At 54.7% G+C, this 26,113-nt stretch overlaps 1 protein-coding gene across 1 annotated transcript in view; it reads left to right on the top strand.

Moving 5' to 3' along the window:
* The first annotated feature begins 4,370 nt into the window (after window positions 1–4,370).
* SLC29A3 (solute carrier family 29 member 3) overlaps window positions 4,371–26,113 on the top strand; it is a 47,120-nt gene continuing 25,377 nt past the window's right edge. Inside the window, exons 1-2 of the mRNA XM_087432056.1 lie at window positions 4,371–4,445; window positions 7,581–7,879. Of these exons, the coding sequence (XP_087288182.1) occupies window position 4,445; window positions 7,581–7,879 (300 nt within the window). The 5' untranslated portion in view covers window positions 4,371–4,444. The remainder of the gene's footprint in view (window positions 4,446–7,580; window positions 7,880–26,113) is intronic.

Genomic DNA, 26,113 nt, shown 5'->3' with positions numbered 1-26,113 from the left:
CAGTCATGAGAAACCCTATCTCAGAGAGAAGGAAGCTCAGAGAAGTGAGGTTGACATCCCCACCAAGTCACTTGTCCATTTATGACCAGTGAGCCCCAAACTGAAAGCAGCAGCTAAGAGGCTGAGAAGCCAAGCAGGGCTATTGACAGACTCACCCTGTGGGGAGACAAGAATTGGAGTTAAGGGCCTACAAGGAGGAGAAGCCCGGCCAACAACTCAGGCTTTCAACTGGGATCCCTGCAAGGCCACAGCCTAGGAGTAAAGGCTCACAGGAAACAGATCAGGCCTTAAAAAGACTGAAACCCAGCACTCTTAATCCCCTACTCCAACCGCCTACCAGAAGCTCAAGTTAGTTCAGAGCCTCTAGAGATCAGAGTCTCTGTAAGTTTTCATTTACAATCGCTAGCATTCAATCAAAAATGAGCGGACATGCCAACAGACAAGACCAAGAAAAATAACAGATAACAGAAATTCCACGTACAAACATCTGAATGAATGCGGCCCTGATTCTGGTCATCAGGTTGACCCCTGAGTCCAGACATCTAGTGGACTCAGGACCCAGTTCTCTCCACCTGCCCGAGGGGAAACAGATTCCTGACCTTTGACACCAGGAATTAGATCCGAAGCCTCATGCTGGACAGAGACCGTGCTCTCACAGACACTGAGTCCACTTTCACACCAAGAACAAATCCTCACCCCACAGAGACCAGAGCCCCTGACCCCCGCTGAGGTCCCAGCCAGCAGCCAGCATCAACCATCAGACACACATACATGAAGAACCTTCCAGATGATTCCAGCCCCCAGCCTTGGAGTCTTCCAGCTGAGGATGCAGACACCATGGAGCAGAGACAAGCCATCCCCGCTGTTCCCTGTCTGAATTCCTGACCCACACGATCTGTAACATAATACACAGTTGTTGTACACCACTACGTTTTGGGGTCTTTTGTTTTGCAGCCACAGTAACTGGAAGAGAGAGCGCGTAAAGTTCCATTTCTTGATCCCAGTGCTGGTGGTATGGATGCGTCTACTGTGTGATCAGTCGTAAACTCTGCACTTAGGATTTGTACACCAGTCTACGTGTAGGTTATACGCCCATAAGAAAACGTCAAACAAGAAACAAAAGAAACGGTGGAAAGAATGCATTGGGGAGTGTGAGGGTGAAGGGCTGATGGATGCTGCAGGCTCCTGAGCAGGTGGAAGGGGAGGGGATGGGATCCGGAGCCAGAGGAGGACCAGACCTAGGACGGACAGGGCAACTTCCCTATTGTAACTGGAGAGACAGAGAAACAAGGAGCTGATGGGGGCAGATCTGTGCTGAGAAACGAGGATGCTCCTCTCTGGTGGCTTCTGACAAGGCCATCTCAGGATGGCGTGTGTTCAGGGATTTGAGGCAAGTGGAGGAGGAAGGTGGCAAGAGTTCCTATGGAGAGCAGGAGCAAGACGTGTCGTGGGAATGCTGGAATCCTGGAGGCCCCTCTCAGGGTGGTAACCATGGCCTCAGGGCAGAACCACTGGCCTGCTGGGGACCTTCTCCAACAAGGCTCATCTGCTCAGGTGTAGGGGGCTTTACCCAGGGTCGGCCAGCAGTGCCACTAGGAGACGAGGGACGTGGGAGTTTAGGGTATTACTAAGATGTTACTGAAATGATGGACTGTGGGATCTGAGCTGGCTGAGGGTGGAAAAGCCATAGAGGGGAGACACAGGGGTCAAGGACTGGTCTCCAGGAGGTCCAGAACTTTCCCAGAGGGAGCAGCTGAACACAGCAGGTAGAGGTGGTTAGTCAGAGTGGGGGACTTGAATTAGTGATGTGGGAGCAGAGAATTATGGGTCAGCAGTTACAGATGGTTCCTTATCTCCCAGGATCCATGTGCCCTGCTTGGGGGCGCAGTAAACCCTAGAAAGCAGCCCCCTCAGCCAGCCCAGCCTGCGAGCACTGCAGTGACAGGGCGGGGCCACAAGATGGGAGCATCGGTCTGCAGACCCTGTGCCTGGTGACGTCTGCTTCCACCTGGTTGGCTTCTTCCTGTGCCGGGGCTGTGCGGATACTCAGGCTCTGCCTACTGCTTCATGGCCTACAGGTCAGCGGGCTTTGGGCAAGATGAGGAGCTTGGGTGACCCCCCCCCCACTCCCAACCACCTTTGATGGAGCCCCTGACTGGGCTCTGGACGCAGAAAAGCATCGATCCGAGTCTTGGCTCTGCTACTTACTAGCTGTGTGACTCCGAGCAAGATGCTAACCTCTCTGCACCCCAGGCTCCTCACATGCAAAACAAGGCTAACTAGAGTGCCTACCTCACGGGGCTGTGCCTTGGACTCAAGAAGATGGTCCCTGCTGGGGACAGCCAGAGCAGCAGCCTCCTTGACAGTAAACCCTGGCTTCCTTGATAGCAACTGGTACTACTTCTTGGGTGCCTACTAGTGCCACATAGAAGGCTGTTAGGTGGGTATCAGATGAGGAAACCGAGGCTTGACTTCCCAGGGATACGTAAACAGCACCCAAGCCCAGGGCAATCTGGCTCCAGTTCCGTCCACCACACCAGGCGGCCTCCCTTGGTATCACCTCCCAGCTCCCAGGACCAGGAGCGAGTCCTTTGGTAATAACAGTGAGATGGCTTCCCTCCGACACTCAGAACCTTTCAGGGCATTTCCAAGCCGAGGAGGAGTGACAGGATCTTTTCTCAAAGGTGTGAGAGTGGTAAAATACCAACCCAGAGGAGAGCCTTGGGAGGTTTTGAGTTTTCCTTCCTTCCTTCTCCTTCTTCCTCTCCCCTCTCCTGTTCCTTCTCCCCCTGCCTCTTTCTCCCTGCCTTCTTTTTCTCCTTCTTGTGCATTTCGGAACAATGAAGACCCCAGTGGGTGCGCAGCATTTACCATTTACAAACGTTTTCCCTGACTTTCTCCGATAGAGCTTGAGGTGGTTGTCATCAACTCCGCTCAGCTGCAACGCCCCACGCTCCTCATCTCCACCCCAGACACAATGTAGGGGACCCTCAAGGCAGAAACGTGTGGCCACTCCATTCCTAGGCACTTATCAAAAGGGGCCAGTCACCGGGGCCTGCCACACCAGCCCCGCCGTGCGTCCCCGCCCTGCTCCTGGAATCACTCTACTCTCAATCGGTCTTGTAAAGACACTCTCTCTGTCTCCTCTCTGCCTCCCCCTTCTTGATCCATCTCTCTTTTCTGATAACCGGTTGGGGGGATGTTTTTCTTATCTCATCACTGAAGTGCCCTCAGGAAAGAGACTTGCTCAGGGTCACTCAGCGGGTCAGAGGCAAGGCCAGAATCAGAGCCTAGGGCTTCTGACCCCCACTCTTGTGCTCCTTCCCTGATGCCCCACAGCCTGGAACATTCCCTGGGAGGCTGAGTATGCCTAAAGCTACCTGACTCATCTTGCCCCCAAGCTCGACACTACCTCAGCCATCTGTCCAGCTCCTGGAGGAGAAGATAAGCCCACCCTGGTGGGGAAGCAGCCCAGCGGATGTATTAGCAACCTGTTTCCTCTCACGTCTTTCTGTGTCAATGAGGAAGGCCATCACCCCAGCCCCTTCTGAGACCCAGCCCTAGCAACCAGCCAACCCCCAGGTGGCTGGCGCCTCCCCACATCTGGAGAAAGCCCCCAGCCTCAGAGCAGGGGAGGGGGCCCCTGGTGCCTCTGCTTCTCTCAGCAGGTGTCAGAAACCGTCTCGCTCATTCACATACACCTTCTCCAATCAGGACTTGCATGGAGCAAAGCAGCCAAGTGAGAAAGCACTGAAGCACCACACACACGGAACCATGATCTGGGGCTGGACCAGGAGTAGCCCTGGATCCACGGCCCTGACTGGATACAAGGACTCTTGTCCCAAATGCTGTCCCCCCCTCCCCAGCCTCACCCACCTGCTTGGTATGAAAGAAAGTCTTGGCTCTGCAGTCTGCCACTCCGTCACTGCCAGCTGTGTGCCCTAGGACGCCACTTCACCTCTTTGAGCCTCAGTTTCCTCATCTGTAAAATGGGGTCAACAGTCCCATCTCACTGGGTTGTGGGGATAAAACGAGAGAATGGTCATGAAAATGCTTTTTAGAGGATTTTTTTCAAATGTAATGAAGGCTAAAATTAAGGCCTGAGGACCCTCTCCAAAATAAATTCTCTACCACATCTGGGGGGAAGGGCTCTTCCTTGGAGGTGAAGGAAATTTGCAGCAAGGGCCTGGCATCTACCGCCTCATTTCGTGCCTGGACTTCAGACAGGTTTAGTACGGAATGTCGCCACCCTCCACCTGTGCGACGGGCGCGGGGCGGGAGCGCAGGGAGGAGACACGAGGGAAGAGTTTGCAAGCCGGGAGGCGCCGGCGCGGGCGGCCCGGGGCGGGGCGGGGGCGGAGCCCGGCCTGCGTCCCCGCCGAGCCCCGAGTCGCAGTGGCCGCGGCGGCCGGGGAGGCAGCGGCGGCGGCGGCGCGGCGGCGACAGTAAGTGCGGGCCGGAGGTCGCGCGCGGGCCTGGCCCCCGACTGGCTCTTCGGGCTCCGGGTCGCGCCTGCGCTCGCGCTCTCGGCGGCCTCCCTCCCCGGCCCTCCTGGGGCTGCTCCCCGGCCCCGGGGGACCCCAGCCCCGGCCCTCCGGGTCGGTGCCTCTCGCGGCGCCCCTCCCGCCGCCCGTCTTCTTCCTCCCGGCTCCCCGTCTCCCTCTCCCTCTCTCTGGGGGTCTGTCTCCTTTCTCCCCTCCCCCTCCTCGTGGATTTCCTGAGACTGGACCTCACCGCCTGGATGTGGGGGGCCTGGGTATGGACAAGGCACCCCAAAGTATCCAGTAGGTGCCTGATTCTTGGTCCAAATGGGGGAGCCTGAGGCTGGGGGTGTCCACAACCCCAAGGAGGATTCTGCCATGGCCTCTGGGTGGTGCCCTCTGTTTCCCAGCAATGCTTTCCCATAGGTTAGCTTCAAAGTCCCCTACACCCATTTCACAGATAGGGAAATCGATGCACAGAGGGGAGACTGACAGCCAGGGTCAGAAACCTCCTTGGAACCAGCACCCAGTTCCCGGCCGGCCAGGGGGTGGTCCGCAGTGGCTTAGAGGCCCCACAACTTTCTCCTCTTTCTGCAGAGGCTGTCCCATGCCCCAGGTCAGCCAGGGAGGGGACAGGGCCAAGCCAGGCCAGCTCCTGCGAGGGCTTGAGGAACACGCACCAGGCCACAGCCAGCCTGTCCTGGGGACGCTGGGGCTCTTCCTTACTTTTCTTTTCTTTCTTTTTTAATTCAAAAGCCAGCGGCTAGCTTTTATAAAGGGTAATAAGACTTGGCTCACTCCACTGCCCCGGCCTGTGACCCGAGTTAGAGAAAATTGCTGGCTGCTTCTTCAGAGCTCGGTCAAGGCTGAATGGTCCTGGACAAATAGACCCCTGGAGCTGAGGATGGGCCCCAGCCCAGTGTGGGCCCGCCTGGCCCCGCTGTTGGCCCCACACCATCCCTGGAGCTGGAGCATCTGGAAAGAACCACTTGTCCTTCGTCTGTTGTCCTACATGGGTCATAATAGTATTTACATTTTTAAACACTAATTCAGAAATTGTGTGTGTGTGTGCGCGCGTGTGCCCACACGGTCTGGTTAGTTCATTATTGCTGGGATCCCCTCGAATCAAGGCTGGGAAAGAGCTCTGCTCCACCAGCGGAGTTTCAAATAGATGTGCTGACTCGGATGCTCGGGCTTGGGCATCCGGCAGCCTCCTGCCTGCTACAGGGTGCACGCTGCCCATAGGGGAGGGTATCCTGGAAGCACAGAGTCCATTCATTCAGCAAACATCGATGAGGGTGTCCTGCAGCACTGCCCTTGCCTCTGCTCACAGCTCACTAGCCGCGAGGCCTTCACAGGACATCTGTACTTGGAGCCAGCAGACACGGGTTCACGTGGCCGGCCAGCCTCCTCCAGGGGAGGCCGGGGAGTCTGCGTGGACTTCACACTGCTTGGCTGTGTAACCTTACTCTTGCCTTTTGGTAGCTGTGTGACCAAGTTACTCAACCTTTCTGAGCCTCAGATGCTTCATCTGTGAAATGGGTCTTAGGGTAGTACCCACTATCTTAGGTGGTTGTCAGGCTCAGGTGCTAGGCACAGACCTTGGCATGCATGAGTACGGGGTTTAACTATTGGGAATTCTGACTGGATGTGGGACAAATCAAGTGCCTTTAAGGCCTCATTCTTTGCATCTGAAAAAAAAAGGGAGGCAATCATTCCTCTCCTGCTTAATTCCGAAGAATGTTGTGAGGGTCTCCTGAAATAGAGGATGAGGCTCTGTGCCCATGTGACAGGGAGTTCCCATCTCACCAGGAAAGACAGGCCCCACCCTGCCTGGCTCAGTGCTCTGGGGGAAGTCTCCCCGCCTGTGTGAGCCGAGCTGCATGTATTGATTGATGGACTGGGTGGGGAGGAAGCTACTGCAGAGGGGACTACGGAGTGTCCCACCCTCAGCATTATGGAAATATTTCCCATTTGTCGAGCTGCTGCCACATCCTGGGTGCTATATGGAGCATGGAAGTAGGCATGCTCTCTCCTAGCCAGATTCAGCAGCCAGCCAGCCAAGTGACAAACCCGGGATGCCAGGGAAAATGCTGACGTTTGTTCAGCAGCTGCTACCACAGGCCAGGCGTTGCCAGCCAGCTGCAGTTAGGTGACCACTGTCAAAAGGCTTCCCTAGGTTTGCAGGTGGGAAATTGAGGCTCAGAAGCACGGTGACTTGCCCAAGGCCACGTAGGCTATGGTTGCTGGCAACGTAGAATCTTCAGTTTGTCTTGGGTGCTACCACAGATAGGGAGTGGCTGTCCCCTGGTGGGATGCGATGGACAGAGCCGGGGACCTGGGAGGGAGCTGCACACCCAGGCTTGGCCGTTTACCTGACCTGTGACCTTCTGCTCTTTGGACCTCTGTTTCCTCACAAATGAGAGAGTAGACACTCAAAGGTCGCACACTGGCTTCCAGAGGCAGCTCTAGACACCATGGGTTTTTTTTTAAAAAGTTATTTGATTTGAATGACTTTATTTTTATTTATAGTTTTGTTTTTGAACAGGTAATACATTCACACAGAACTCAAAGGCACAAAAGAGTATGCAGTGAAGTCCCAGAGGATATACATACATAAATGTGGATATTCTCCTCCCCACCCACCCATCCCTGCTTTTTTGCACAAATAGTAGCATATTCTACACACTTTCCTGCTCCTTGCTTTTCTCACATAAAGTTGAAAAGACTTTAGAGAGCATTCTTTGCCCACTAAGGGTCCTAATTCCTTTTTTTTATGGCTGCATAGAAATTTGAATGCCTTGAGACCAGGTTTGCCCTTCTGAATGATTGCCACAGGCCCCACTGTGCCGCGTTTGCTACCTCTGTTGCTCCTGCATGGGGTGGGAGTAGGGGGGAGCCCTGAGGTCACTTACAGTTCTGACATCTTGTCTTTCTCCCTGCTCCTTAAACCTGAGGCTCTCCAACCAGGCTTTGGTGACCCTGTAGACCCCCGGGTGGGGTCATAGTCAGCTTTGGAGGACAGGTAAGTCCACAGCTGTGCCCAGCTTCAGCTTCTGATCCCCTACCCTGTCTCTGTTTCTCCATCTGCTCCCATAGTGGCCATGGTCCCAGAGGACGACTTTCATCACAGCTCAAACTCCACCTACAGAACCGCAAGCAGCTCTCTCCGAGCTGACCAGGAAGCGCTGCTTGAGAAGCTGCTGGACCACCCGCCGCCCGGCCTGCAGAGGCCCGAGGACCGCTTCAATGGTACCTACGTCATCTTCTTCAGCTTGGGCATTGGCGGCCTACTGCCATGGAACTTCTTTGTCACTGCCAAGGAGTACTGGATATTCAAATTCAGCAACTGCTCCATCCCGGCCACAGCGGAGGAACCTAAGGGCTCGGACATCCTGGTAAGGGCATGTTACTCCTGGGAGGCCCCAGCGGGGAGGGGCAAGCAGCCTGGATGGGGTGAAAGGCAGCTTTACATGGGTGCACCATTCCAGGAAGGTTTGCAGCATGCTGAGAATATGGATGCAAGTTAGCAAGCTGTGTGGAGTCTAGTAGGAAGAATTCAATTCAGTCCTAAGACGTGCTTTGTGTTGTGTATGAGGCCTCCTGCTTCATGTGGCAGGGGAACATGGAAATGGGTAAAACACAGTCCCAGCCTTCAGATTGCTTACTGTCTAACTGGGAAGAAGATGCAAATGATGACTCTATGCAGGGTAGTGTGGGAAACCTGAGAATCCAGAGTTCATGCCTCTGGGGATTTGAAAGGGTGGATCCAATAGCATTAAGTTCAGCTGTGATTTACAGAAAACTCCAAAGGAGCAGAGGCTAAAACAAGATAGAAGGTCATTTTTCTCTCGTGTTCAAGTCTGGCCAGCTCAGTGCTGGTGTGATGTTCCATGTTTTCAGAAACCTAGTTCCTCCACCATGTGTAGCTTCCATGTTCAAGATCACTTCACAGTCCAAGATGACTGTTGGAGCTCCAGCCGTTACATCAAATAGGAAGAGAAAGAGAGGCATAAGAACATAAGAACATTCCTGGAAGTAACACACATTGCTTCTGCTTACATGCTATTGGTCAGAACTCAGTCATGTGACATGAGCTGCAAAGGAGGCTGGGAAATGTAGTCTTTATCCCAGAGAACCATGTACCCTTCTAAAATGGGAGGTTGTGTAGTTATGGAAGACATGGGGAAATGAAGACTCCGGTAGAACTAGTCTCATCACTGGGGAGAGATCACTGTGACTCAGCAAGTGGATTGGAAGAATGGGGAGTAGACATTCCAGGTGGAAAGAAAAGCCTGGCAAAGGCAGGATGGGAGGAGAGTTCAGGTGTGTGAGGAACAATAAAGCATCTAGTTTTGCTTTATGCGGGGTGCACATAAGAGAGGAATAAGGCTTGAGATCATTGCATGGGCCTTGAAGTCGTTGCTCAGGCCTTGAATGTCCAGGTGAGGAGTCTAAAATATGTTTGGTTGGCAGTGGCACCAAGCCCCCTCCTGCCACCCAGGGCGGCTGACTTTGTGGAGTGACTTTTCCCTCAGGCGGGGGCAGTGTTAAAGGAAAAATTATTCTGCCACTTGTTAAAATTGTCAGGAAGGCTTTACCCAAGACCATTGTAATAAAGGAGAGAGATTGGGCTCAACTTAAAATACTACGAGGACAAGTGGGGATTTATGGCGAAGAGCAGAATGAGGGGTCATTGAATGGACAATTGATAAGAGGAGCCATCGTGGGTAGGGGGATTCTTGCTGAAGGCAGACCAAGTACATATACGGCAAGGGTGGGGGATGAGGAATTGATCAGATATCGAGGGTGATCAGATATCAAGGGTGGGGATTCTGGATAAACTGATTTAGGATTCTTGCTAAGACTGGGCTGGGCAGGTGGAGGACAGGACAAGGGCTCAGAGGTTTGGTTAATCTTTGTCAGGAGCCTCGGTTTCCCCAGCTGATCTAGGCCTGAGTCTGCTCTCTCTTGAAACCTCATGAATGGGGGACGTGGGAGCACCTCTGAAGGCATGCCAGCTGGGGGTTGCCAGCTGCCCATCTCCTCCAGAGGTGCCCTAGAGGACAAGAACATGGTACCCTAGCAGACCCCAGCCATACCCCTCAACTGGCCCAGGAGTTGGCTCACCACCCCCTTCCTGAAAGCACCTTTGAAATCCTTGACCGAACCCGAGGGAACTTTTCCCAGTTTTGTAGGAATGAATGACGTGCTGACTGAGGCATCCCTATTGTCTGTCTTAAGGACTCCACCATGGCTACACATCAGAATCCCCCGGGGAGCTTTTAAAAAATCCCAGTCTGTGGGCCGGCCCCATGGCATAGCAGTTAAGTGTGAGCGCTCCGCTACTGGTGGCCCGGGGTCAGATCCCGGGCGCGCACCGACGCACCGCTTGTCTGGCTATGCTGAGGCGGCGTCCCATATAAAGTGGAGGAAGATAGGCATAGATGTTAGCCCAGGGCCAGTCTTCCTCAGCAAAAAGAGGAGGATTGGCATGGATGTTAGCTCAGGGCTGATCTTCCTCACACACACACACACAAAAATCCCAGTCCAGGCCCCACCCTAGAGATTCTGAATGAATTAGGCCAAGGTGGGGCATGCACATGGGCATTTTAAGACTTCACATCCCCTCCCCCAGCCCCTTGACGCTGTTAACTGAGGAATTCTTAGACACCTCCAGGGCCCGAGCCCTGCGTTTAAACCCATTTCCAAAGCTGAAGAGGCTTCACGGGAACTTGTGTAGTAGTTTAGAGCTTCCTGCTCAAGGTGTGGTCCTGGGACCAGGTATCACCTGGGAGCTTGTTAGAGATGCAGAGTCTCAGACCCCACCCCAGGCCAGCTGAATCAGGGGCTGCATGCTAACAAGCCCCCGGGTGGCTGACAGGCACGGTGGAGCTTGAGAGACACTGGCTAGGGCATGGCTTCTGGAAGCCGCTTGCCTGGGTTCAGCCCTGCCTCTGTTAGTTCTGGGCTCTCTGGCCTCTGTGCTGCCTCATCTTCCTTACGTGACAGGAGGATAATCCTACCACCGACTTCTTAGGTTTGTTGTGAGGATTAAGTCAATTAATGGCGTACAAAGCTCTCAGAGCAGGGTCTGGCAGCTCTCTGTGAGTGCTGTATAAACATTGTTGGCATTAGCTTCATTTGGGGGATGGGGCCCACACTTCTAAGCTACATGCAGCCCTGGTGTATTTCCAGACGTCTGGCTTAGCTGGTGCTTTATGATCCACTGTTATGTACCAGTGACTCCAGCATCCCAGCTTTCTGCCGGCCTCGGTAAATCACCTAGCCCGCTTGGGCTTCGTCCAGAAGATCCCTGTCTGTCTAGGCTGGCCCCCAGCCTAGGGAGGCCCACAGGGCCAGATTACATGTGCACCTGTCCTGTCCCCCCCTGCCCTGGGAGCAGGCTGCCGGGGGCAGGACAGGAAGCGCAGACCGGTCTCGGAGCAGGGCCCTCGCAGGGCGGATGTCCGCCATGAGCTGCTCTCGCTGCAAGGCGGCCCCTGCCCAGCTGCAGGCACTTAGCATTCCAGGCCCCGCTACGATGCTTTATCGCCTCTTTCCAAGTGCTGGCAGGTGCAGATGTAGTACCTGTGGCTGCCCGGAGCTCCTGGCTCTTGGCGTCAGAGATGGGAGACCTGTCACCCCTCGATTCATGGGCCGGGTTTGGGAAGCAAGCATGCTGGGGCGTTTCTGCATTTTGCAGGCCATTTTTCTTTGCCTAATTCCTCGTTCCTGCCATCCGCCTCCCGAATTCTTTCCCCCTCTCTTCCTGATTTCCCTGTGAGAGATCAGGTTTGGTCTGCTCTGTCACCTGAGGGCCGCTTTGGGGAAGGAGGGGGAGAGTCAGATGGGTCTGTCTCCAGCCGCCACCTGCAACTCAGTTAGCTGTGGGTCTGAAGGTTGTCTTCTTCTGCACTTTCCTTTTACTGTTTCCCAGGGATGGCTACCATTGACTCAGCAGGAATGTTTGCAAAGACCCCCTCCCCCCAAATTATGTCACTTTCAAGGTCACCTGCCATCCCAGGCTCATTTCCTTCTGCCTGGAACAGTGTTGGGGATGGGTTAGAACGCGTCCTGCTCACCTGCCCCCTTCCCTCTGTCTCTGAATGGGAAGCTTGAATAAACCCACCACAGGCCTGTGGGCCCAGAGCCAGAAAATTGGAACATAAACAAGGAAGAATTGATACTTAACGATGGTGCAGGGCGAGCCATGACGGCTGCCATCTTCTGAGCCCACCGTGTTGGCAGGGGTGTTAAACGCACTGGTTCTTATTAACCCTGTTTTTCAGACAAAAAGCCAGAGGTTCGGTAACCTGCCCCAAGTCACACAGCTAGGAAGGGCTGTAGAGAATTTCACGGAGAATGTAGGTGGGTAGGTGATTGCAAAATTGGTCATGCTCAGAGAATGGTGTAGAAGAGACTGTCCAGGAGACAGGGGCCACCCCACACCGTGACTCCGCCAAAGGCTGTCTTCCTTCCTGAGGAGAGCCTACCCTTGGTCTGGTCTCCTTTTCCGTGCTGGAACCACAGGTGCCTTGGCTCTGCCCCTGGATTCTGGACCAGCTTCCAGGCTGTCAGCAACCCTGATCCCTTCCCCACCCCCACTCCTACGCCCCTCCCTTGTCTTCCCTTGGCTCTGGGGTTTTTAAGCCACCCCTGGTCCTGTGGGGGACGCCTTGCCCTCCCCTCAGCCTCTGCTGCAGGGCTGTGTGGGCTGCCTCTGGGCCAGGGACAGTAAACTGGACAAGTCCTTCTTTCCGCACCTTCTCGCGGTCACTCCATGCCCAAGGCCTCCGTCACCCCTTCCCACACGTTCTTCCCGTGCCCCTTGGCCTGCCCAGGGCTCCTCTCTAAGGGGGCTGTGGGACATGGCCAGGTCGTGGGTGGGACCACAGTCCAACTTGGTGTCAGCGGGGCCAGGACCCAGGCCTAGCAATCTACTGCCGTCCTGTCCATCCCCTGACCAGAGGGGGCCCCAACAGCCCATCCCAGGGAATGGGGCAGGAGGCAGATGCCTCTCTTACCTCTGGGAACCTCCCCTGCTGCCACCCCTCTGAGTTTGGGGCTCCTCGTCTGGTCCCCAGAGGCAACTATCTCCCCATCAGTTCTCACCACACCACTCATGGTATTGAACGCGTCTCATGGGGGAGCCACTGCTCTCTGCACTTTGCCTGCATCATCTCATTCAACCCTGCAAGCACCCCCAGGAGGCAGGAATTATTATGCATGATGACAATTCCAGCTTCACAGATGAGAATGCCTCCCCCACTAAACTTTTAGTTCTTTGGGGACAGTGAATAAAGCTTTCTTACTGTACATCCCTGTGCCCCCAGCACAGCTAGCACGGTGCCCAGTGCATAATAGCACACAATAAATATTTGTTGCATTAGTTATTGTGTGGCTAGGGAGGAAAGCCCCATCACCCCAATCCAAGATAGGGATGGCGTGGCTCTGCAAGGGAGCAGAAGAAGATCTGGGCGTCATAGTGGCCACCACCAAAGGAGTTCTGATCTTTCAGGTGGGATGGCATAGACATAAAGTGGGATTCCTGCTGTAGGGAAGGGGCCCGGGTTAGCCTGGTTCAGCAAGTGGGGGCCTGGAACATCCCCTCATTTACAGCACCTCAGCCCCACAAAGAAGCAGGAGAGCATGACTTGGGAGCTATTCTTACGACTAAGGGCACACATCCCAATTCAGGGACAGAGGGTTGAAAGGAACCAGGATAAACTAGTTGGGAGAAGAGGAAACTGGAGAACAGATTATCAGAGGTCTTGGCAGTGACCTGCGGACTTTGCGAAGTCCCTGCCGTGCAGCCCGTGCCCACCCACCACCAGACCTACCATCTTACTTCGTCTGCAGGACGACCTGGTGAGTTAGGTACTGTCAGACCCCTTCCCAATGGAGACGCGGAGGCTCACAGATTTCAGGCCACTGACCCAAGGTCATTTGCTAGCCAGTGACGGAACTGAGATTGGGACCAATCTGGAGGCCAGCAGGGCCGTCCTGGTGACCAGCGTGCTCTCTGGCCCATCCGACTAGCTTGGTGTTCTCGGCTCTGGCCACACACTACAATCACTTGAGGAGGTTTTAAAGCCCACCAGCCCTGCCCCCCTGATCCCACTGCAGTCTGAGGAGGGGCCTGGGCACAAGCGTTTTCAGCTCTCCAGATGAGGCTCACGTGCAGCCACGTGATCCAAGTAAAGGATAACCACGTGGGGGTGATGAGCAGCCGTTCTCTGCCCCCATCAGAGCGCCCACTCAACGGGCTTAGGCTTCGTCGTGAGAGACTTAGGTGAGCCCCCTAGAGGAACTTCCTGCATTGCGAGTTGTCAGATGCGGCAGTGGTGGGGAGCATTTCCTCCCTGGAGAATTAGAGCAGCCTCCCTGCTGGATGTCCAAGGAATGGGTTTCCTTGGCCTTGGCTGCCTCAGAGAGCGGGGGCCTCCTCACTGGGACCCTTACAAACGCAAGTGGGTGGAGGGTCTGGTGCTTGTCTGCCCTAAATGCTTTGGGCTTGGTTAATCCCCCAACGTGGCTGTCCTGTCCCCCACGCCCGCAGTCCTGCATCAGCCAGCGATGGCCCTGGGAAGAGGCTTTGGCCCTTCCTCTGGGTAGATGCTCCCTTTGGTGGGAGCTGGGGGGCTCCCTAGAGGAAGGTGGCTGTCCACAGATGCTCCTGGAAAAGGAACAGCCAAGGCGACTGGGCCTTGAGGTGGACTAGCTCCTGGGGTGACCCAAGCAAGAGCGAGTGAAGCTGTGAGAACGTGTGAGGAACATCCTCCACGGAGGCAGCCCTGGCCTCTGCCCCCTGTGCTGCCGTAGCTGTGAGGACAGCCACCAACCTCTCTGTGCTGGGTCAGCGAGTGGACCGTGACCTGCTCCAGGGGTTTTAAGAGCCACAGGTGATTAATTTTTTAAAATCCCCTGGGAGATACCTGAGAGGAAGCTGGGTCTGTCTGTCTCATAGGACCGCAGGGTGGCCAGGAGGAGCCCAGATGGCGACAGGAAGGCATCATTCAGCTCCAGTCCTGGTGGTGCCCTCACCGCTGGGCAGCTCGGGGCCCCCCCTGCACCCTCTCTGTGCACAGAGACCCCCTGGCAGCATTTACAGAGTGCTCCGGGGATGGCGGGGAGAAGGGCCTGTCTTGACCTCACCTCCCATGTGGTAGCTGCTGTGCGGGACTTCGCTGAATCCTAGTAACGTCGGCCGCCTTCGCCAAGCTCTCCCCATGTGCCAGCCACTGCGCTGAGGGCGCTGGATTGTTCATCAATTCCACAGTATTTATTAAGCAAGCTACTGTGTGCCAAAGGCTTGATCTCCGTTATCCCTTTTGGTCCTTACTACAGCCCTAAGGGATAGGTGTTGTTATACCCATTTTACAGGGAAGGAAACCAATGCTCAAAAAATGTAGTTTGTTCCCAGGCACAAAGTAAGTGAAAACTGGGACTCAGACCAGGCCATCTGAACCCGTGTTGTCCAGGCTCTTAACCCTGTGCCCCATGTCAGCGTTTTCAAATGTTTCCAGACTTCTTTTGACCACACTGCACAGTTCACCTGGCAACACCCACGTGTCTGCGATGGAAACAACAGTTGCATGAAGCAGCATTTACACTTTTAAAAAAAGCTCTGATTGTAGTTTTCAAGGAGGACCAAGTGATCATCAGTGCCAATCTTATAAGTGGCTTCTAAGCCACACAGGCTGAGGACGGGGGTGGGGGGGGTTGCCCCTGGATTTAACCTCTCATAGGTCTTTGGTTGCCTTGGGGAGCAGTGCCGTGGGGGAGGGAGCAGACGCTGGACCCAAGGCTGTGGGCGGGAGGACGGGGGAGGGATGCTGCTGGCAAGCCTGGAGAACTGTCTAGGAATTTTGCTTTAAAACTCCCCCATTCTAGGGGAGTGAGGTGGGAGTTGCAGGCAAGTGTGGTCAAGAGGGTGCGAATTTTCTGGGTTCGTTTTGTGTTTAATGTAGGAGAAACAGCAACTAGTTTGTGTGCTCATGCGAATGGTCCAGTAGAGAGGGAGAGACGGGTGCTGAGGAAGAGGAGGAAGCACAGCTGAGTGAGGTTTGTGAACAGACCAGGGCCTGGGCTCAGTGCACGGTCCCAGGAAAGCACGCAGACAGTTCATCTCTGGGAATAGGAGAAAGGCAGCCAGAGATGAAATAAATACAATTTTGGCCGTGACCCATTAAGTGGATTTCATATCCTTTAGTGTGCTGCAACCTATAATTTGAAAACCCTGCTCCACCTGTTTGCCTCCAGCCTCACAGCCGTCCGTGAGGATGCATTCTGCCCTCATTCTGCAGAGGAGGAAAGTGGAGGCAATAAGTAACTTGCTGGGGCCACAGGGCTACAAAGAGAAGAGCAGGGCTGCAACCCACAGGTATTCGAATTGGCATGAGCTTTCCTGGAGCACTAGGCAAATACCCAGATTCCTGGGCCCCACGCTGCTGGCTCCTTCTCCTCAGGGTGGAACTGTTGCCAGGTGTCCCTGACGCGGCCAGCTGGCAGGGAGCAGGTACCCAGGAACCATTCTGCCGTGCCACATGCTGCTCCTTGAGAAGCACGCGCCATTCTGGATATAGGTGGATCGTGATGCTCCTGCAGACCAATCCTAGTGCCACTCAGATCTCTCCAAATGGAAAAGATGCATAGACTGTTTGGCAGTCCACTCCTCGAGAGCAGAATTCCAGAGAATGATGCTGAGTGGAGTGCCCCTCCTCCCCCCACCAGAGCGTATTAAGGCAGGATTTTGCCTGAGCCCTGTCATCCCAGAAAAGGAGATGGCAGGAACCGTCTAGGGGTCAGGGAGGGGGAATTGGGCTCTGGGCTTTCTGACACAAGGTGTGGGTGAGTGGCTGCCAGGCAGAGAGGGCAGGTCCCTCCCCCAGCTGCCCAGTGACTTGGGCTAGCATGGATGGCTGCTCTAAACCATTTTTAAAAATTAGAACCAAAAGTGAGTCATTTTTTTCTATTCCCTTGTCCACCCTCCGATTCTAACTGCAGACCCAGCCAGCACGCCATTCCCAATAAATATACCTGTGATGGCGTTTTCTTCTGTTTTTAGCTCTTGCTGCATCCTGTAGAGGGAGAGAAAAAGCCCGACTTGAAACGCTGTCAGTCATGCCTTCTGTGGCCTCAAGTTCTCGAACTCTCTTTTTATTTTCTCCCTGCTTGCTCACAGCCCCCTCTTTCCTCTCGGGTTATCGATCGCTCCCCCTCTGCCTTCGATTTTATTTCTTCCCGCACTCGTCCTTAGGATCCAAAGGCGATTTCCTTGACAAATTAGAACATGGCCTGGGCCTTAAGGGCTCAAGTGTCTCCTTAGTGTGATTGATGATCTCAAGTGTCCAGAGAGCAGAAGCCAATGGGAGTCTTCGCCGGGCACCTTCGTTACAGGGATCATCGTCTGGGAGGGGTCTGCGGTGGCGTCTGGAGCCTGGTGGGCCCTTACTGGCCTCTTGGGGGTCGTCTGTGTGGGTGTATTTGTGTTGTGAGTGTGTGTGTGTGTGCTGGCGCACACGAGGCCTGTAAGCAGCCTGTGGTTTCCGCCCACGTGGATCTCCAAAGAGAAACGCTCCCCGCAGCAGAGAGGGCATGTTGGGGGAGGAAGTGCTGGCTGGGTCTGTGCAGGACTCCCTCTTCCTGATGGTTCTCCTGGGTTTCCTCCTACAGAGAGCAGGTGGAGCACCCCCAGACCGCATGCCACATGGGCCTGGTCCCTGTCCCCGGTGGTCAGCCCTGGGACGCTGATACACGTCAGCCTTTGGGGGCTGCAGAAGCCGCCCCGGTCAGGTGAGGGCTGTTCGGGGAGGCGGGGAGTTTTCTTGGAAGGCCTCTTCCTCCTTGCCCTGGCCACATGGTCGGGCTGCAAATAGGAAGGACACGCTGGCCCGAGCACCAGCAGTGACCGAATCAACTCTCCCCTCAGAGTTCAGGGTCACTTGTGCGTGGACTTACGAGGGTTCCTGTTTCTCTGACCCTTCCCTCTATCTGTTTCTGAGCAATTTCTCTGCCTTGTAGGGTTCCAGCCTGAGGGTGCATAGGGGGAATAAAAAGGATGAACAATCGCAGGCCAGCTTGCCCCTCGTTAGGGAGCCTGGAGAAGGTTGATGGGGTGCGGGGTGGGGGGTGGAAGGGTTGACAGAAATGATGTCTGCATTTTCCGTGCTCACCGTGTGTGGGAGAAAGAACTCCAATTCAGGAGAGCTGGGTTCTGTTTCTGACTCTGTTTCAAATTTTATGGGTGACTGGGGGATCTGTTTCCTTGTTTAAGAAACTAGATCGAGGTTGGCAGACTTTTTCTGTGAAGGGCCAAATGGTAAATATTTTAGGCTTTGTGGGCCACATGATCTCGAATGCGGCTACTCAGCTCTGCCCTGTGGAGCGAAAGCAAGCGCCGGACATAACCCGGAATGAACGGGCGTGGCCGGTTCCCAGTGTTTTGGCCCCAGGGGCAGTCATTTCTGACCTCTGGACCAGACACTTCCTTATGGTTCCTTCCTCATCAGTGTTCCAAGATCCATTATAGAGGTCCCTACCCTGCTTCATTTCTCTCGTAACACTTGTCACCACCTGACATATTATCTATTCATTTGTTTATGTGTTTGCCCACTGTCGCCTTGACCAGACCATCAGTTCCGTGAAGGTGGGAACTTGGGCTCAATCCTCTGTGTCTAGAATATCTGTTGAGCTCAATAAATATGTGCAGAATGATGAATTAATCTCAAGTGTTTGTGGAGGGCCCGTGATGTGTCAGTGCTGGACTGGCAGGGAGAGAGAGGACAGGACAAAGACTCTCGTCCCAGGATTACCGCCGTGCTCCTGCATTCGGGGTTTGGAATGTCATTGTGGGGTCGTTATTCCCCGGCATGCTCAGATCACACCAAGCAGACCCCTTCCCTGCCCAGTCCACAGCACACCCTACTTAACTCCAAGTCGGTCAAGCCTGAAACTTAGGGGTTACCTTCTATTTTCCTCTGTCTTTCCACCTCCACACTCAGTCCGTCAGCAAGTCTTGTCAATTCTGACTCCGAAAGGTCTCCAGTTCTTCCCTCCATGGCCGTTGCCCCGGCCTTAGCCTCGCTGGTCGCTGGCTCCCAGGGCGCCCCCTCCGATGGGTTCTCCATGAGGCCTGCAGAAGTGATCTCTTTAAGACACCAAATAGGCTGTCCACTGCACCAGGTGAGGGCACAAGCTCTGGGGACAGAGGTGGGGTTTGAGCTGTGTGACTTTGAGCAAGTGCCTGACCCTGCTGAGACCCAGTTTCGTCATCTGCAACACGAATCTTCCCTCAAAGGGGTGCTGTGAACATGGAGGGAGTGACTGTATGAAGAGCAGTCAGAACAGCAGCGTGTGGGGAGGGTTCAGGGAATGCGCACTGGTACCCAGTTTCTCAGCTGTTTAGGATCCTACGGTGGCTCCCCATTGCACTCGGAGTGAGACCCAAACTCCGACCCTACCTGGACTCTCCGGCCCTGCCCTGCCTCCAGCCTTGTCCCCCCGCTCTCCCCCTCACTCTCCGTGCTCCAGGATCACCCTGGCTTTTCAGTTGCTCGAGCACTCTGAGCTCATTGCTGCCTTGGGGCCAACCATATGTTCTTCCCTCTGTCCAGAATACTTTACCCTTCACCCCTCACACAGCTTACCCTGTGGGTCTCTATCCAAACCTCGCCTCCTTCAAGAGGTGGTCTCTCGCAACCCTCATCAATATCAGTCTCCCCATTAGACTCTATTTTAGCCCCTCACTTGGTTTTTGTTTTTATTGCATTTATTATAACTTGCAGTCTATTTTTTTTTTTAACTTGCGGTTAACTCATTTTTTCCCTCCCTCACTAGAGCACATGGCATCACCAGCCTCTAGCACACGTTGGGCAAATGTGAGGTGCGCAGCCGTTGTCTGCTGACTACGTGAATGAGTTCCAGGAGATGAACTGCCTTGAGCACTTCTGCAGGGAATAAATGAATGGGCCAGTGCACAGTCACCGCGCCTGCTTCTCCCCTCTGTGTGTCCCACCCACTCCTGGCAGGCGACTCCCCTATGCCGAGCACTGATGGTCTCGTTTTGCCGTTCAGATGCCTCCCCTAGCTCCCTAGTACCTTCGGAAACAGACGCCCCTCTTCCACCTGCTGCCTGAGACCATCCATTGGTCTCCCTGCCTCCCTCACCTCCACGTGCCCCATCATTCAACCAAACTGGAGCCCCCACGGTGTCCTGAAAACGGGCCAGAAGTGAGAGGACAGTGCAGTGAGGTGCTCAGAGGAAGGGCCAGGAGGCAAGGCTCTCTGGAGGCAGGTGCAGCAGCTGGGCCCTGCGAGGCAGACGAGGCTAGGCCAGATGGGCACGGCCTGGAGTGGGGAGGTGGAGGGCGGCCAGGCCCCGGGAGGAGCTTGAGCAAGAACCAGGGGGAAGCTGGGAGCCTGGAGGAGTAGCTGGCACCCAGGGCGGCGGAGGGGAGTCCTGGGGGGGGTTGGGTGGGAACGTGGGTCACAGTCAGGTGATGGGGACGTGGGGGCTGGCAAATGATTGACTTTGGGTGAGGGGAAACCAAAGAAACTTGGAGGAGGGGGCAGTGAGAAAAGGAAGGATAAACCGTGGAGCCTTGGGTGGGGCCACTTGGGGATTCTCTTAAAACCCTGTGATTTTGGAGCTGGGAGCTTGGGCTCAGCAGCCACCCAGGTGGATGGCTGGCAGGCAGTGAAGATTGTTCTGGAGGCAGGGACTGAGGGAGGCATGGGGGTCGTCAAAGCCCGGGGAGATGAGCTTCCAGAGGCAGGACTGTAGCACAAGGAGGAGGAAACAGGATCGGGCTCAGGAGGCGCCTCTGGTGGCAGAGAGGGCAGAGGTGGACTGAGCTGCCGAGGAGGGCGGGGAGGTGGCCTGTGGGTCCACGTTGGGAGGGCTGGAGGGGAGGTGTGGTGGTTTCCTGGGGCTGCTGAAACAAGGTACCACACCCGGCTGGCTAGAACAGCAGGAATTTCAGTCTCACAGCTCTGGAGGCTAGAAGTCCACAATCAAGGGGCCAGCAAGACTGTGCTCCCCCAGAAGTTCTACGAAGAATCTTGCCTTGCCTCTTCCAGGTCCTGGGGGCTCCCAGCAGTCTTTGGCATTCCTTGGCTTGTGGCAGCGTAACTCCGGTCTCTTGCTCTGTGTTCACATGATGCTCGCCCTGTCTGCCTGTGCGCCCTCTCCTTCTTAGAAGGACACCAGTCATTGGATTTAGGGCCCACCCTGATCCAATATGACCTCATCTTAACTCATTATATCCACAAAGACCCTATTTCCAAGTAAGGTCACATTCTGAGGCTCTGGGTAGACATGAATTTTGAGGGGACACTAATCAACCCATTATAGACGGGATGGCATGTGGTGTCAGGAGTGTGAGGACCAAGACCAGGCCTTGGTTATGGGTGGGCTGCAAAGAGGCCTCTTTGGAGGATTCTTTCCGCAGAGCAGCCTGGGAGGGGTGAGGCCTTAGCCAGGAGGCACAGGCTGCATTTTTAGGAATTTTGGAGGGAAGGGAGGGAGGGGCCTAGTGGCTGGAGGCAGCAAAGTCAAAGAGGTATTTTTTCTTAGCCCAAGGGAGCTGTGAGTGAGCCTCGTAGCCAGCAGTGAAGCAGAGAGAGGACATGCAGGCCAGGAAGGTGGGACTTCACGGAGCACGTCTCCAAGAAGACAGCTTAGGCTGGAGGAGGAGCACCGTCTTGCCAGGAGAAGGTGCCCCAAAAGCTTTACACCAAGCAGAGGGCAAGTAGGAGGCTCATTCTAGAAAACCTCAGGAGCTTTGCTTATCCTCTGGCAGGGATTCCAAAGGAGATGTGCAAAAGGATTATGGACTGGGGAGGCCCTCCAGGCTACTGAAGAGCAAGGTTTATGGTGGCCCCAGGGAGCTGGCCTGGAGCTGGCCTGAGAGGCCAAAGGTCAGAGGGCTCATGTTAGAGCAGAGCGTAGAGGTCTGATGCTCTCACCTCAGAGCCCTCTGACGGGGCTCTGAGGGGCCCCATCCTGCAAGTGGCTGAGTCTGTCTGGCCCGCATCTTTCCAGGCCTTACCTGTTTCTGACCCCAGCTTTGTTCTGCCTTTGGGCCCCTGGCCACCCCATCACACCCAGGCGGATCTGGGCTCCTGTTTCCCTCACCTGTCTGGCCCCTGGAGCAGGCACCGGCCCTGCCTCCCTGCCCAGCCAGCTCTTCCAGCTCATCTGTGCCCACGGCCACACACCCGTGAGCTTTCCTGGTCCAGTGCCCCAAACATGGGGCCTTGGAACCCACGGACAGGATGCCACCTGCTCCCCTTGTGGGGACACCTGCCCTCTGCTTACTTCTCGGCCTGCCCAGGAGTGACTGGCTGATGCCAGGGTGAGGGCGCCTCCCCTGCAGCATCCCAGGCCATGGAACTTGGCTCGCCGAAGGCAGCAAGTTTGCAATTGCAAACTATTCTTGGCTCCAGCCTGCTCGCTGCTGCTAATTTCATGCCCTTGTGATCCAGGTAACGCTTTGCTGCCTCGAGCTGCCACCCCAGGCTCGAATCGCTTTTCCTAGCCCCGCAGGAGCCCAGCTGCCTCTGCCGCCTGCTCTTGAGGTGGGGGCTGCGCAAAGCTGCCACACGAAGCCGCCGAGCGGCCGGGCACCGCGTTAGTCTGCCGCAGCTCGTGACTGATTTGCTGCACTTATTTCAAAGTGCCCAAATGGCATTCAGGGGAGAGGAAGCTTAACCAGGGCCTGCCGGAGATAAACGGGCTCATTTCGGGGCCTCCCTGCCCGAAGAAACCTCTTTACCTGAACTCTGAGCCCGGAATTAAATTCTTCCAGAAGAGACGCTTAGCACAGAGCCTCTCAGCGTGATGGAGGAGAAAAAACGTTCCCCATCGTAAAATGGGCCTCACATCTGGCCAGCTGGCTCTGCTGGATTTTAAATTGTGCTTGAAGAGCCTTTCTCCCCACTCTGGTATTCATAAACTGGGCCAGGGTGTAACAGATGACAACGAGTTTCCTCATCTCCATGGCAAGTGAATCGAGTGCCCCGTGCCGGGGCCGGCAGTGGCTCCTCCACGCCTACCTGCCATCGGCGGGGGACCCCGCTGGCACTTGATGCCTCTGGGCCAGGGTCTTTCCACAGTCTGGGTTTTGAGCCCCACCCCTACCCAGCCCGGGGGCTTTGCTGGGGTCTGCAGAGTCAGGAGAGAAGCTGGAAGCCAGCCCGGTGCTTCCCAACTATCATCCTCTGTAAGATGGTCTCTGCTTATCCGTGGACTGTGACCATCCATTTCGGGTGGCTGACAGAAGAGAGGACTTTTCTCTTAATCTTTTTTTTTTCTTTCTAACACTACTCAGGTCCACAGGCCTGTGGAAATGCCTAGGAGAATGGACAGTGGGCTTTAAGGAGAAGAGAGAGTTAACAGGCAGAGGGGAGAGACATCAAACCTCGCGTCGTTTGCTGGCTGGGGCAGAGGGGAAGGCCCCCTTGATGGAACCTCAGATCCCGTGAGCTGGGCCCTGCTCACTGCTGGGAGGGCACGTGGGCTGCCTGTCCGGCCACTGGTGCCTCCCAGTGACATGCTGCCATCCCAGTGACAGTGTTGGGCTTGTGTGTGTGAGGTAGGCAGCCTCAGCCAGAGCGGCTCTCACGTTTGTGGAGAGATGATAAATATCTCCCCACCCCACCCGATTCCTGCCCTGCCCTGCCTCATGACCCTGCCACCAGCACTCACCAAGTGTGCACCTCTGTGCAACTCATCCACTTCTGTTAGCCTTGGGCTTCTTGTCTGTGAAATGGGAGCAATCCCAGCCCTGCCTTGTTCTTATAGGCTGTGTTAAGAGCAGATGGTCTGGGGTCTGTGCAGGCCACACATAGGCTGTTTTATTCACATGTCGGTTACCTGGAACTCTGCAGGGCTTCTGTTTCTGTGCTTGGATTACCTCACAGGTGCCCAGGATGACCTTTGATGTTTCTGCTGCCAGAGGCCGAGGGCTGAGCCCCTCCCGGGCCCCGGGTCATTGCAGAGGGCAGGGGAGGTGGAGGAGGACTGGGAGCTTAGATTAAACCTTCAAAGAGCGGAAGTTTTGTGCTGTGTTCCTTAGAGTTGGGCCTTGCCCCGCACTGGGTTGGAGAGCTCAGAATGGGGACAGAGGGGAAGGGGTGTGCGCTGTGGCCACGGTCCTGCCTCCCTCCAGTGTGTTTGGATTGAATGGACAACACAGTGCAGTTTTGTCTGAGCTCATCAGCCCTCAGGGGGTCCGTGCCAACAAGTGAACTGGAGTTAGAGTTCTAAGTGACAAAGAAGCCTCCCTCCGTGCCTTTGCACGTGCTGTTCCCTCCTCTTGGAATGCTGTTTTTCTCTCCACCAGCACTCCCACCTCCCCATGTCTGTCTGCAAACTTCTCCCAACCTTTCAGGCTGCAGTTCAAGATGGCCTCCCATGGGAGGCCCCCCGAGCCCCCTCCTTCCCTCCTCCCCCCATACCTTGTATCCACTGTACTACAGCTGTAGGACTGCACCAGACTACACGCTCCCTGAGGACATCCGGCACCCTATCCTTTCTATTTTATACACAAAACCCCCAGCACGGTGTTGGGCACATAGGGGCTTGCCACATCTTCATAAACAAAGGAATGGACTAAAACAGGAAGGGATGCTGGCCTGATGGACAGTGGTCACCCAGCCAGGCTGAGGGCCAAGGCATTACCACCCTCTGGGTCTCCCACCTGCTGAGGCGGAAAAACCTGCCTGGGGAGGCCTCACCGTCTAGTCATGTCCTGCTCTGCTGCATCCACACACCTGCCAGCCCCGCCTTCTCGCTGAATCACACACGGCCTTCCGCCTGCAGTTACCCCAGGCCCAAACGGACCCCGGGACTGCAGGCTGTCTCTGGGCTGTGTAAACGGGGCTGCCATGTTGCGCAGCTCTGAGGGGCTCCGTTTGTATCTGCAGGACTGGGGCCCCTGGGGTACTGCAAAGCACAGCCTCTGCTGTCGTATGAGGTGGCCCATGCCATTGCCCTGGTGGTCTTCTCATTCCTCCACTCCCTGGCTGGAGCTGGCCGTTGGGGTCCTTGGGTTCACCTCTGGAGGTCGAGGCCAATGTTTATCAACCATGTTGCAGGGCGCCTGGTGGGATAGATAACAACAGAACCTTTTGAAGGAGCTCTCAGGATTCAGGCCCAAGTGGAGGTGAACTCTGGCGTGAATTATCTGCAGACATTGCATTCCATGAAATGGCCTATGGGATGGAGATTACAGATGGCTTTAGAGGGGGCGGTACTGCTACCATTCTCACTGCAGTGTGTTTGAACCAGTATTCAGTCTTTCCATTTCCCGGAGTAAAGTGGGAGAAGGTAGACCCAACACCCCTTGGAAGCAAATGAGATGGACCCGGGAAGGAAATGCTGGCTGCGGGTCTGCAGAGTGCTTAGTCAGGAATTGAATGTCGGCGTCACTGTTGGATGTGTCTTAGAAAGGAGCCTGAGGCCAGACCTCCTGTGCGAATAGTCCCCCAGGGAGTGCTCCTAGGGAAGTAAGAGTGAGGGAAGAAGGAAGTGGGGCAGAGGTGGAAGAGAGCAAACACAGGCTGCGGGAGTCCCACGCTGCCCACAGCAACAAACACAACTGGAGATGACTCCAGAGAAGCCACAGGGAGCCGCCACACTTCAGAGCAGTCGGTGGGGGAGGGGAAAGGCAAGCTATTTTTTTTTTTTTAATTTTAATTTTATATTTTATTTATTTTTTTTTTAATTTTTTGTTTATTGCAGTAACATTGGTTTATAACATTGTAAAAATTTCAGGTGTACATCATTGTACTTCTATTTCTGCATAGATTACATCATGTTCACCACCAAAATACTAATTACAACCCATCACCACACACATGTACCGAATTATCCCTTTCCCCCGCCTCCCTCCCCCCTTCCCCTCTGGTAACCACCAATCCAATCTCTGTCCCTATGTGTTTGTTTATTGTTGTTATTATCTACTACTTAATGAAGGAAATCATGCGGTATTTGACCTTCTCCCTCTGACTTATTTCACTTTGCATTATACCCTCAATGTCCATCCATGATGTCAAAAATGGCTGGATTTCATCGTTTCTTATGGCTGAGTAGTATTCCATTGTGTATATATACCACAGCTTCTTTATCCATTCGTCCCTTGATGGGCACTTAGGTTGCTTCCAAGTCTTGGCTATTGTGAATAACGCTGCAATGAACACATGGGTGCATGTACCTTTACAAATTGGTGTTTTCAAGTTCTTTGGATAAATACCCAGCAGTGGGATGGCTGGATCATATGGTAGTTCTATCCTTGATTTTTTGAGGAATCTCCATACTGTTTTCCATAGAGGCTGCACCAGTTTGCACTCCCACCAGCAGTGTATGAGAGTTCCCTTCTCTCCACATCCTCTCCAACACATGTTGTTTCCTGTCTTGTTAATTATAGCCATTCTGACGGGCGTGAGGTGATATCTCATTGTAGTTTTGATTTGCATTTTCCTCATAGTTAATGACTTTGAACATCTTTTCATGTGCCTGTTGGCCATCTGTATGTCTTCTTTGGAGAAATGTCTGTTCAGGTCCTTTGCCCATTTTTTAATTGGGTTGGTAGTTTTTTTGTTGGTAAGATGCATGAGTTCTTTAT

Source organism: Ceratotherium simum, chromosome 6 (assembly GCF_057802395.1).
Source record: "Ceratotherium simum simum isolate JZ-2026a chromosome 6, ASM5780239v1, whole genome shotgun sequence".
NCBI classification, from domain to species: Eukaryota; Metazoa; Chordata; class Mammalia; order Perissodactyla; family Rhinocerotidae; genus Ceratotherium; species Ceratotherium simum.
This window is presented reverse-complemented; position numbering and strand designations above follow the sequence as displayed.